This window comes from Mobula hypostoma, chromosome 16, assembly GCF_963921235.1.
Source record: "Mobula hypostoma chromosome 16, sMobHyp1.1, whole genome shotgun sequence".
In the NCBI taxonomy this organism is placed as follows: Eukaryota; Metazoa; Chordata; class Chondrichthyes; order Myliobatiformes; family Myliobatidae; genus Mobula; species Mobula hypostoma.
This window is the reverse complement of record NC_086112.1, coordinates 15545653-15559682: the sequence shown is the minus strand read 5'-3', so window position 1 is coordinate 15559682 and position 14030 is coordinate 15545653. Positions and strand designations below refer to the sequence as shown.

The 14030-nt window shown below is 42.0% G+C and overlaps 1 protein-coding gene across 5 annotated transcripts in view; it reads right to left on the bottom strand.

The window, feature by feature from the left end:
- The window catches only part of LOC134357252 (endoplasmic reticulum aminopeptidase 2-like), a 92965-nt gene that overhangs the window by 58571 nt on the left and 20364 nt on the right, over positions 1-14030 (bottom strand). For 4 of the 5 annotated variants that reach the window (XM_063068588.1, XM_063068589.1, XM_063068590.1 and 1 more), the window contains 2 exons: positions 11189-11693; positions 1320-1458 (listed from right to left, as the gene is read on the bottom strand). In XM_063068588.1, the coding sequence (XP_062924658.1) occupies positions 1320-1458; positions 11189-11693 (644 nt within the window). Of the gene's footprint in view, positions 1-1319; positions 1461-11188; positions 11694-14030 lie in introns of those variants that run through there. The other variant, XM_063068592.1, reaches the window with a different exon arrangement.

Here is a 14030-nt window from a genome sequence, read left to right as displayed (position 1 = left end):
CTCCCCTCTTTTGAGCCACAGCCATCTTGAGGCCCTCTCTGCCGCATCGGTGGTACTGCGGGTGGCTCTCCTCTTCCTCTCTCCCTCGATGCCCAAAATGCTGAAGGCTCTAACTAAAGAACGGGCTACGAAACCCCTACAACCAACCTCCGCTGGGAGACACCTCGCTCTCCATCCAGCCTGCTGACAGTTGCTGACCAGTCCTGTGTACTTGGAGAGCTTCCTTTCAAAGGCCTCTTCCAAGCTATCTTCCCATGGGACTGTCAGCTCCAGCAGCACCACTTGCTTAGTCGACTCAGACACTAGGACAATGTCTGGTCGCAGGGGGGTGGCTGCGATATGGTTGGGGAACTTCAGCTGCCCTTCGAGGTCCACCAACAGCTGCCAGTCCCTTGCAGAGGTCAGAATGCCTGCAGATGTCCTTTTGGCAGGTATTGGCTGCTCCCCAGCTCTGACAAAGGCAATGGTCTGCTTGGAGGGTCAGGAACGCTTCGCCCACTCAACTCCTGCGCTGACGGCTTAAAAATATCGCAGCAATACTCTGATTTCAAATATGTCATTTCTGAGAAATTTAAGACATTAGGACAAGATATGTTGAACTACATGCTTAGAAATGAAGAATTTGAGGAAATGGCAATTCTTATTAACATCATTGGAACATTTCAAGTTTCTACTGCAATTCAGTCTTATGCATTGAATCAAATGTAAATCCGGAAACAGACTAGGAATGAAAATTTGGATGATCTAATGAGGATTAAGACCTATCTTTCATCTGGATGTGAAATTAATCTGAATAGTATTTACAGACAATGGATGTGTAATAAAGACAGATGAGAAAAACGTTTGCAAAACATGGAAGTTTCTCTTTGTTGTACTGTATTTCATGATACACTTCAGTTAATAAAAGAAGAGAAGAATAGCCCTTAACTCGGCAGTGGAGTTATCGGGGCACCGTCATGACGGTGTTTCCGTAGCAAGCTATTCTTGTTTTTACGAGGCCAAGTTGCTAGCTCGACACTCAACCCAACTTGGATTCGAACTCGGGAACCTTCGCTCCGGAGTCCGGCACTGATATTATCGCACCACCAAGCAGGACAATTAATAAAAGGTACGTGTTTTTTCAATTTTCATTCTAAATATTCATAATATGCATATTACATAAAAGACATTTTAAGTGCCGCAAAATTTTCAGGTCCTGTAAAACATTCCTGCTCAGAGCAAAGGTTGGTCCACACAGTTGTTAAAAATAATTAGAGGGAACATTGGCCCTGTGATTGGAAATTGTAAGATTAGTTTAATTAAATAACAGAATTTCTTACAATGGGCATGTTGGACAGTGCAATATGTTGCTTCTCTCTTTTAATCCTGATTGAAAAATTGGCTTTGAAAGCTGGTTCATCGAAACAAGGAAATGCCATTCGTGCTGAAGTGCTTTCGAACTGGGTTGAAGCAAGAATTCTGTAAGCAGATACAAAAAATAGCTTATAAATTAAATATATTCAAATTTATACTGAACAATAAGCAGGCAAATTTTTCATAATATTTTCATGTAACTAAAGATCCTTTTCATGTAAAAAGATACTAAAAGATTTTAACTATATAAAGGGTAAAAGAAAGTCGAGGGTAGATACAGGACCAATACAAGATGACACTGGGGATATTGTAATGAGAGACGCAGAGATGGCAGAGGAACTGAATGCATATTTTGCATCAGTCTTCACAGTGGAAGATGTCTGCAGTATACCATACATTCAAGAGTGTCAGGGAAGTGAAGTTTGTGCAGTGAAAATTACAGCTGAGAAGGTGCTCAGGAAGCTTAATGGTCTGAAGGTGGATAAATCTCCTGGACCTGATGGAATGCACCCTTGCATTCTGAAGGAAGTAGCTGGAGAGATTGTGGAGGCATTAACAATGATCTTTGAAGAATCGATAGATTCTGGCATTGTGCCAGATGACAGAAAAATTGCAAAAGTTACTCTGCTATTTGAGAAGGATGGGAGGCAGCAGAGAGGAAACTATAGACCTGTTATCCTGACATCAGTGGTTGGGAAGTTGTTGGAATCAATTGTTAGGGATGAGATTACGGAGTACCTGGAGGCACATGACAAGATAGGCCAAAGCCAGCATTGTTTCCTGAAAGGAAAATCCTGCCTGACAAACCTACTGCAATTCTTTGAGAAAATTACAAGGAGTGTAGACAAAGGAGATGTAGTAGACGTGGTGTACTTGGATTTTCAGAAGGCCTTTGACAAGGTGCCGCACGTGAGGCTGCTTGGCAAGATAAGAGCCCATGGAATTACAAGGAAGTTACTAGTGTGGGTGGGGCATTGGCTGGTCGGCAGAATACAGAGAGAGTGGGAATAAAGGGATCCTATTCTGGCTGGCTGCCGGTTACCAGTGGAGTTCCACAGGGGTCGGTGTTGGGACCGCTGCTTTTTACGATGTATGTCAATGATTTGGATTACGGTATTAATGGATTTGTGGCTAAATGTGCCAATGAGACAAAGATAGGTGGAGGAGCGGGTAGTGTTGAGGAAACAGAGAGCCTGCAGAGAGACTTAGATAGTTTAGAGGAATGGGCAAAGAAGTGGCAAATGAAAAACAATGTTGGAAAGTGTATGGTCATGCACTTTGGTGGAAGAAATAAACGGGCAGACTATTATTTAGATGGGGAGAGAATTCAAAATACAGAGATGTAAAGGGACTTTGGGGTCCTTGTGCAAAATACCCTAATGATTAACCTCCAGGTTAAGTCGGTTGTGAAGAAGGCAAATGTAATATTGGCATTGATTTCCAGAGGTATAGAATATAAGAGCAGGGATGTGATGTTGAGGCTCTATAAGGCACTCGGGAGACCACACTTGGAGTATTGTGTGCAGTTTTGGGCTCCCTTTTTGAAAGGATATACTGACATTGGAGAGGGTTCAGAGAAGATTCACGAGAATGATTCCAGGAATGAAAGGGTTACCATATGAGGACCATCTGGCAGCTCTTAAGCTGTATCCTCTGGAGTTCAGGATAATGAGGAGGGATCTCATAGAAACATTCCAAATGTTAAAAAACAGGTTAGATATGGCAAAGTTATTTCCCAAGGTAGGGGATTCTAGGACAAGAGGGCATGACTTCAGGATTGAAGGAATTCCTTTTAGAACTGAGATGCAGAGAAATTACTTTAGTCAGAGTGTGGTAAATTTGTGGAATTTGTTGCCACGAGTGGCTGTGCAGGCCAAGTCATTGGGTGTATTTAAGGCAGAGATAGATAGGTTCTTGATTAACCAGGGCATCAAAGGTTATGTGGTGAAAGCAGGGGAGTGGGGATGACCGGAAAAATTGGATCAGCCCATGATTGAATGGCGGAGCAGACTTGATGGGCTGAATGACCTACTTCTGCTCCTACATTTATACATGAAATGGTGGAATTGATGCCTCATAAACCATGGGGTAAGTCAATTAAAATGCCACACTCTCTTGCATTCCGAATACCACGAGGTCACAAAGGGATGAGATCTCAATTCTTATGTCTCCAAACATCTGAACATTCCCACAGCAACCAGTCCTGGCAAGTTTTAATGGCGGCTAAATGCCAACTAAGCTGTTGTATGTACTTTCCTATGAACTAAGAAAAATAGAAAACCTACACATTCTTTTAATTCAATAACTAAAACACAGAGAAGAAAATTAATAAAGAATTAGAATCAGGCTTATTCTCACTGACATGTTATGAAATTTGTTGTTTTGCTACAGTTGCACTGAGAACATTCTGGGGGCACGGTCGACAGCTCGCCCCAGCATTCCTATCCACCAGTGCTACTTATTGCTCTTGTTTTAAAATGCATTCATGGAAATATGGTGAGATGTTCAGGTTAATTTATTGTCACATTTTAGCTCGAGTTATTCAGTTGTTCACGTGTGTTTGTGGGCCACCCTGAATATAACCGGGGTGTGTAATAATTACCTGCCCCATGTATGTGACTAAGTCAGTTCTCACTGAGGGTACGGCTCTCTGTCTGCCATTGTACTTGTCACAATAAAATGGCAGTTGAGATAAACGAGCTCTTTTCATCTGTCACCATGGACCAAATGATCGCCACAATATTGAAAACAAATAATGAGGTTGTTTTCACGGGGTGTTGAGAAATCTGATGGCAGAGTAACAGGTATATTGATGGAAATGAAGTAGATAGAAAAATAAAGATTTGTAGAATCCCAGCAAACAATATTTAAGGTCTTTTAGGAGAATTGGAAAATAAAAACGTAATTCTGGAGATTTAGAACATACTGAATTTCAGAGGTACTAATTTATGTACAGCGCATAGATACTAAAGAGCCCTTGGGGGTGGGGAGGCAACATGGATTCATCGGCTGCTGTGAGGCAAGTCCATATCCTCTGCCACGTGGGAACTTGGTTATGGCTGCAATTCTGACTTCTGAATTCTTCAGTTTCATCACAACTGATCCCAGACATAAAACGAAAGAGGATACATACCTACAAGTGCACAATTTTACCTGTAGTTCGAGCTCCATCAACTGTGGATGTCCACATTTCATCCACACTATTCTAAGTATATTCAAGTTCAGTTTATTGTCATTCAACCCTACACATGTACGCCGCCAAACAAAATCTTCCTCTGGATCAAGGTACACGACGCAGTACAAATAACTCTCACACAACACATAAGGTAATATTGCCACAAATAAATTAACATAAAAAAAGGGTGCATTTACAACACAAGTTAGAAAGTAAACAGGATACCGTTACTGAGGCTTCATACAGGATGATAGCTGGGTGGTGTCAGAGAGTTCAGTAGTCTCAAAAACCTATAATCAAAGGGGAGTTACTTGGTCCACAGTTTATGCACTAACCACAGTCACGTATTAAGTTGGCCGGTGCTGTAGTGGCATCCATATTGGACTTCGATGCGAGTGGTTCCGGGTTCGAATCTGGCTAGCTCCTTGCATGCTTTCCATCCGTGCTGGGTTGAGCATCAAGCTAGCAACTCAGCCTCATAAAAAAACAGACAAAAATGCTGAAGAAACAGCAAGGTTGCCACCTGATGTGCCACAAGGCACAGAGAAGAACAATTAAACTTAACTTAATTGAAAAGCAAAGAAGTTTGGTGGGCGGATGTCCGGGATGAAAAAAGGAAAATGCTGAAAATGTTCAGAGAGTCAGGCAATGTTTGTGAAGAAAAAGGTAATGTTTTAGAACAATGACCTCTTAGCAGAACCTGGAAGAATTAGAAATAACATTTTGAAATTACAGGGAATTGGGATGGGTGGAAACAAAGAGAAAGGAATGTGATAGATTGGAATTCAAGTGAGACTGAGTGACACAAACAGTGGTAGTGCTGGTTGACAGAGGGAGTTAAACACTCATTTATTGACTCTGATTTCTCTAGAGGGCATGTAAATGCAAGTAGATGAACAAGAGCAGAGAGAAACTTTGCAGCATTCAATTTTAAATCTCAGATTAGAGCAGCAAAGTAGCATAGTGGTCAGCACGACACTTTACAGGACAGGCAACCTGGGGTTGAGTTGCTGTTGCTGCCATTAGGAAGTTTGTACGTTCTCCCTGTGACCACATGGGTTTCCTCCCATAGTCCAAAGAGTTACCAGTTGGTAGGTTAATTGGTCATCGTAAATTGTCCCATGATTAGGCTAGGGTTAAATCAGAGGTTGGTGGGCGGCGCGTTTCGAAGGGTCAGAGGGGCCTATTCCACATTGTATCTCCGTAAATAAATAATAAAACACATTCATGCACTTCACAGGAACATTACAGGAGACAGTCTAAGTCCCAAACATATTCTGAATTATGCGGGCAGATGAGCAAAAGCTAGGTTTAGATTTCAACGATACCTGAGAAGGAGGAAAAGGTGGAGGGGTGCGATGAGATGAAGTGAATTCCGGAGCTTAGAGTTTTGGTAGCAACAGCAGCCAATTTAAAATAGGTTATGCACAGACAACCCAGTATTACAGTGCAAATTATTCCCATTTTAAGCACAAAAAATGAGAAAAGCTGCTTGGAGTTGATTATAAATTGAAGCAAGATAACATTGCTTAGGAATCTTATTACAAACTTTGTTGCAATAAGAGTACTCACCTGAAAACATTAGAAATAATAAGCACAAATACTGCTGTTTTGGTGACATTCACAGGCAATGCACAGGATGGAAGTAGGCTGCAGAAAGTTGTAAACTCAGTCAGCTCCATCATGGGCACTATCCTCCCCAGCATCCAGGACATCTTCAAGGAACAATGCCTCAAAAGGTAGCATCCATCATGAAGGATACCCATCATCCAGAACATGACTCTTCTCATTGATAGCATCAGGGAGGAGGTACAGGAGCCTGAAGCCATACACTCAATGACTCAGGAATTCTGATTCTGAATTAGTGGAAAAGTATTTCCTATGAAACCATCAACAAAATATAACTGGGAACTATGCATTTTGAGTACCTCAGACAGCATATTAGCAGTCATACATTGGTGGGTAACAGGTGTGCTTATCCTTTGTCTAGATTCCAAAGCAGAAGAAAACTTCTCATCACATTTAGTGACATTTGATAATTATTCTTCAGATATCCTCAGTTGTTAGATTAAGGGTTATATTCAGCAGGAACTTGATTTTCGTGGGGTTAAACAAGGCCGGACTTTAGGCAGGGCTAGGCTGGGCTGCAACCCAGGGGTCAGAGCTGCAGACGGGCCCAAAATAGGTAGCTATCATCATGGCAGACAAAAAAAAATGAGAGTGGAGCACAGAAAAGAAAAAAGAAACCAGAAAAAGTGGACTGTGAGAAAGAAGCGTTAAAAAAGACATTGAAATTGACAGAATTTTTTAAACCTGTTCTCGATGGTGCAGCAGTACCATCGCTCTTGTCACAGTCTGAGACCAGTGGACAATGGAGACTTGTTCAACAGCTAGCGCTAGCACCAGCATTAGCACAGGACCACCATCCTTGCCACAGTCAGCGGCTAACGTTGAAGAAGCAGAGAGCATGACTGTGGGATTCCCGACCACGGAGGCCTCTGAACAACCAAGTCAGGCCACCATTAATGTTACCGCTACTGAGGATCCTTACAGCACTGATCCTGCTCACTGGGGAAAGGAAACGTTAGATGATTCAGTCTGAGCATACTGGGCTAAGAAAGGGCCGGAGTCCTGCCACAATAAGGATGTGGATATCAAAGCTTCAGAATGAGTATACAAACAGCAGAGACATTTTTCCCTCCAAATTTCACTTGAAACGCATGCTCGTAAATGGTGAGTACATATCAAGGCAATGGCTCTTATATTCCCTTTCTACCGGCTGTGTGTTTTGTTTTGCATGCCACATCTTCAGTGATGGTAACTGTCAGTTCATCTTTGAAACTGGCTTTAGCAACTGGAAACATGCTGCTGAGCGCATAGGAGAGCATGAAAATAGCGAACACCACAGGAAAACGATACTGACCTACGTTACACTAGCGTCTGACAGCAGAAGAATAGATACAGAACTGTAAAAACAGTTCGAGTCAGAGTGTGTCTACTGGACCGACTTATTGAGAAGAGTGGTGGCGGTTGCGAAGTTTTTGGTCGAGAGGGGACTGGCTATCCGAGGCTGCAGTGACATATTTGGCAGGCCTGGTAACGACAACTACATGGGCATTCTAGAGGTAAAAAGTAAGTTTGACCCGTTTTTGAAGGCGCACATACAGAAATTTGGAAATGGAGGACCAGGCACCCCTTCATATCTCTCACCTAAAACATGCTGAGGAGTTCTGTCATGTCAGAGATGGTCAGTGAAGTCAAAATGGCCAAATACTTTTCTATTAGCATCGATTCAAGCACAGATGTTGCACACGTAGATCAGTTCACATTCATTTTACGTTATGTGTCAACTGATGGAAACATTCAGGTGCGATTTTTACCCATTGAGGGCCCACAGGAGAGGATTTATGTGAGTCTGTGCTCAGTTTTAGGAGAGATGAACATTGACATAAGCGGCTGCAGGGGGCAGTGCTACGACAATGCTGTGAATATGTCCGGTGCATACAAAGGCTTACAATCCCGCATCAAGGAAATCAACCACTTGCTGAATGGGTTCCATCTGCAGCACACACATTGAATCTCGCTGGAATCAACAGTGTCAATTGTTGTGTTGAAACAGCTGATGCTGTCCTTCAAACTAAGAATCTGCATTACATTCTGTCCTCCCTCTTAAGGCCTGCAAGTTTATAGCCTACTTATTGTACTAAACCAATGTCTTGGGCCACAGCTTTGAGATTTAGACCAGTACGACCTTTGATCTTGTTCTTGCCTTTTTTTTTTGCTTGGTACAGCAGCATTTTACAGTGTCAGCAGAGGCCCATCAGGGCCTCCAGCCCAGGGGCCCCGACTCCACTAAATCAGGCCCTGGGGTTAAATTATATAATTTAAATGAAAGAAAAAAGCACAGTAAAATATATTAATGCCAACGGAATTGACCTTTAAGTACAGTATATTTAGACAAGTTTGAATTGTAAATTAGTTTTTCCTGAATATTTTCAATTTTGAGTCTCCAAATAAAAACGGGAAGTATTTGTAAAGCTGCAATATGTAGACCACTCTCTCAAATCCTTAGCTTCATTTACTATTAAAACAGTTTTGTACATATGCTAAGAATACTCTTGAATTGAGTATACCTTTCCCTATCATCTGATAACTTATATCAGAGAATAAAATATTAGTATATCTACAAAATATTTGTATATCTACATCAATTTTGCACTAATATTTAAATACAAAATTATTTTATGGTGCTTTGTTCCTATAAGATTATCTGGTCAAAGGAGGGACCCTCTTTCCACACCGTGAAATCTACAAACTGATGTGATGCTCACCCAATGGACGAACAAGAACCAGATTGACCATTTGATGATCAATGGTACATGGAGATGATCTATGCAGGATGCGAAGGTGGAGAGAGGGGCAATGACACCACCTTGCTGTAGCAGTGACTGAACTCATGCTGAGAAGTGCTGGGACCAGAGCATAGGGACAAAGACAGTTTGATGTTGAGAAGCTCAAGGGTACCAGTGTGAGATCTGCCTTCACCATGCAGCTTAAGAACAGATTCCTTGCAAGACCTTGATGAGGATATGTCAGTAGACAAGATCAACACAATGTGGAATCGGATTGCCTCAGTCTTCAAGAGCAGCAAGGGATGATACAGAGCTGGAAAGAAGAACAAAGAATGGATACAGCAGGAAACATGGGCAGCCATAGGAAAAAAGATGGAAAATTGAAAGTAAGTGTTAGGTGCAGAGTAAACATGAGTTAAGGTGAAACTTCTAGCATATACTGAAGCTAACAAGAAAGTGAAGAAACTTGTAAGAAAGGATAAGAAAGTCTACTTGAAAGACCTTGCAGAGGAGGCTGAAGCAGCAGCCAATTGAGGCGATCAGGGAAATATATACAAGATTTCAAAATTGGTATGCCGAAAGTTCAAGGCCAGATCCAGTGGTCCTATGCGCGATGATAACAGTCTTCTTTTGACAACTGAGAAAGTGCAAGAAGCATAATGGACAGAGTATTTCAGGGAATTACTGAAAAGACTACCACCAGTTGAAGATCCTGACATACAAGAGGCTGCATAGGACCTTGCTATCGACTCAGATCCACCCAAGCAGAGATTGTTACTGTGATTAAATCACTTAAAAAAAAACCAGCAAATCTCCAGGAAATAATTTGAATGCCGAACTGCTCAAAGCTGAACCAAAGGCTGCAGCAGCCATCCTGCAATCACTGTTTACTATAATCTGGGAACAGGAGCAGGTACCCGAGAACTAGACAAAGAGAGTTATTGTTAGGATCCCCAAGAAAGGAACATTAAGTGATTGCAACAACTGGTGTGGCATACACTTTTGTCAGGAGCCAGCAAGATTTCCCCCAAAATCATTGTCCAACAGATTACAGATGCTGTCAGTGTGTGTTCGAGGATAGAGCAAACTGGCTTCAGGAAGAACAGAGGCTGTGTTGACCAGATTTTCACACTACATATCATCACAGAACAGTGCACAGAGTGACAAAAACAATTGTTACATGGATTTCATGGATTTTGAAAAGGCTTTTGACAGCATTCATAGGGACAGCCTCTGGCAAATTCTCAGATCATATAGGGTCCCTTTCAACACAGTCCAGCTTATACAGAGTTTCTATGCTAAATTCACCTGCACAGTTGAGGACCACAATCACAACTTGGACGTCAAGACAGGAATCAGGTAAGGATGTGTCATGTCAGTGATATTGTTTAACCTGGTAATTGACTGGATTATAACATAAACAATGAAAGATAAGGGGAGAGGTATTAGGTGGACTCTATTCTCTACTTTAGAAGACCTTGACTTTGTGGATAACCTCGCATTACTATCACATATACACCAGCACATGCAAGAGAAAACAGCCCTGTGCACCTGTGGTGGACAGATTGGGACCCAGAGTCAGCCAGAGAAAGGCTGAGACCATGATCATCAATGTAGACTCTCCTCCTTCCTTGATGCCATATAACATCGACTTAACCAGCACTGGCAGCTTCACCTACCTGGGCAGCATTATCCACCAGTGCAGACGCAGCAAAGCTAGAAACCTCTTCAGATCAATGAGCAACATATGGGGATCAACCAAGTGTAGCGTCCACACTAGGGTGAAGCTGTACCAGAGCTGTCCACATTATTGTACTGGTCAGAATGCTGGCACATGGCAGAGAACAACCTCGCCAAGCTGTCATCATTCCACACTTTGAGTTTCTAGAAGATCCTCCATATTTTCTGGCTATGAAAGATCTCCAACCACACCTTACTCCTTCGGTGTCATCAGGAGGACATGGCCAGAGTCATCATAAGGAAACTTTAGAGATGGATTGGCACATGATGAGAAGAGAGGCCAACTCCATCATCAAGACCACACTTCACTGGATCCCCGAAGGGCAGAGAAAATGCAGGAGACCAAAGACAACTTGGCACCATATTGTAAAGGCAGAAATGAGAAATCTGAACCACACCTGGGGCCCAATAGAGAAGATAGCCTAAGGACAGACAGACGGATGTCTTTCATTGCTGCTCTAACCACCAGTGGCAGAATGGGGTGTTACATTGTAAGTAAGTACGTTGCTGTTACACATCACAATTAGAGTAACAAGTTTTTCTAAACTTAATTGTGTTATTGGCTTACCTTTTTTCCCCTTCATGTGTTTTATAACTAGTCTTATAAAAACCACTAAACCCATGTGATAGATTAGCAGTATAATAAATGTTAATGACGTATGTCTCTCCACTACTCAGAGGCTCAGCATTCTCCAGTGCTATTTGCTCAAAAGGTGGGTATTCTAAAATGTTCAAAGTCCTCTCCGGATATGTAACTCCATCCCTGGTTAATGCAATAGTTGCCCCACTGATATCCATGTGCTTGGCATGGAGGATGATGGTGCTGGTTTCTTTTCTGACAAGAACTTGTATCTTAGTTAATCCTGTGAAGTTTGAAGTGGTCAAATTTGGGTGTATCCGAAGATCGTAGTGGAGTGGAACGACCTTGTCAGGCAGCCTCATCTTGTTCCACGGGAACATCTGACCATTAGTGGCTGAAGGAAAGTCTTGATTTTCCTGGTCACCAAGGCACAATACGACCTGAATCAACACTCCAATAGTGGACAACATCATCTTGCATGGCATTCTCCGAACTGGGAAGGAATCAAATAATACAAGACATTAGAACATAGAACATAAAACATTACAGCACAGTACAGGCCTTTTGGCCCATGATGTTATGACAATCTTTTAACCTACTCTAAGATTAATATAACCCTTCCCTCTTACATATCCTCCATTTTTCTAACAACCCTGTGTCTATCTAAGAGTTTCTTCAATGTCCCTAAGCACCTGCCTCTACCAATATTCCTGGTAGCACAATCCATGCATCCACTGCTCTCTGTGTCAACAAATTACCTCTGACATCCCTCTATTATTTTCCAACAATCTCCTCAAAATTGCATTTCTATTTCCGCCCTGAAAAATGTTTCCAACTATCCAGTTGTCCTATACCTCCAATCATCTTGTACAGTTCTATCATGTCACATCTCATTCTCTTTCACTCCAAAGTGAAAAGCCCCAAGTCACTCAATCTATCCTCATTAATCATTCCCTCTAGGCCAGGCAACATCCTGGCAAATCTACTCTGCACCCTCTCTAAAGCTTCCACATCTTTTTGACAATGAGACACCCAGATTGAACACAATATCCCCCAATTCAGTGTACAATGTGAACTAATTTGTGGCTTTATCTATCAACTAATAGGCATTGACAGACACATGGAAAATGAGTAAACATTCCACTGCAATAAGTACATTTTGCACTGTGTTTGAGATATCATCTTCCCATCCTAATCATCACAGCTGTTCAAATTGTTGTTCAAATCCTGTATGAAATGTTTTCTGAGCGACCATGAAGTAGAAACCTAATATATAAAAATAATCTCTTTGATTATGACTGCATCAGTCATTGAAATAGCTGCTTTGTTCTTTGCAGGAACTGCATAACAATGTTCAAAGTAAATTTATTCATAAAGTACATTAAGCACCTTATACAACCCCCAGATTCACTTTCTTGCATGTGTGCTCAGTAAATCCAATAACCATAATGGAATCAATGAATGACCACACCCACCAGTGTGGACAACCAACATGTAATAGAAACCATGCAAATACAAAAGAAATAATAAATAAATAAACAAATATTGATAACATGAGATGAAGAGTCATTGAAAGTGAATCCACAGGCTGTGGGAACAGTTCAGTGATGGGGCGAGTGAAGTTATCCCTTCTGATTCAAGAGCTGGATGGTTGAGGGGTAATAACTGTTCCTGAACCCAGTGGTGTGAGTCCTGAGGCTGCTGTATCTTCCTTCTGGTGGTAGCAGTGAGGAGAGAGCATAACCTGGGTAGTGGGGACCCTGATGGTGGATGCTGCTTTCCTACAACAAGTAATGGACCCAGCAAAGTTAGAACAGTGACGTTTTGACATTGGTGGCTTGAGGAGAGGATGCCTTCTATTCTCAATGCATGTCCTGCCTCTTTTTATAGGCATCCGTTAGTCTCGTGAGACCATGGGGGCAGGCCTGGGCAAGGTTGCACAGAAGACCGGCAGTTGCCCATGCTGCAAGTCTCCCCTCTCCACGCCACCGATGTTGTCCAAGGGAAGGGCATTAGGACCCATGCAGCTTGGCACCGGTGTCGTCGCACAGCAATGTGTGGTTAAGTGCCTTGCTCAAGGACACAACACACTGCCTCAGCCAAGGCTCGAACTAGCGACCTTCAGATCACTAGACGAACGCCTTAACTTCTACATCCTGCCTCTACATTCCGAGAATCCTGAGTCTACATACCAAGCTTCTCTAGTCTACATTGAGCTTCTCTGGTATCTATTCCAAGCTTTTCAGTTCACAGTGTACCCAGTTTCCCAGCATTATGGTCCCGTGACTCAAGTCTGCATAACAAATAAGCCCTTCAAGCAAGCTTTTCAATTGATACATCATCCAAGTCAATAGTATAAATTCCGGAACAGCCCTACTCTAAAAGCTGATCCCTGGCTGGAGTGTGCAAATACACAAGTAAAGTAAACCTATCAAGAGTATTTTTAACCCCTTGATGAAAGTTATGGTACAGACTGAGAAAATTGAACTTTCGTGAAGCAAATTAAACACCCAGCTTAGCAATGAAAGAAACCTGTCCATGCTGTCTGAATCTATAAAATTGAGAATATATCCTAATTGTCTCTGGGAAAAATTGTGAAAGATAAAACAATGAACAAGATTTGAAAAGGTTCCTTCTCTAGGTTTCAAGTTTCATGGTTTCAAGGCTTCCCAAGGACTTTTCTCTATGTCCCCAGGGTTTTCTTTTGCCGATCGTTTCCAAGGCTTGTTCTTCTTGTTCTTCTTCTTCTTCTTCTATTTCTGGCAGTTTAGATGCATCTAGGTGTACTACTACCCTCCGCAGGATGTATAATTAATTATAATTCTGCTTG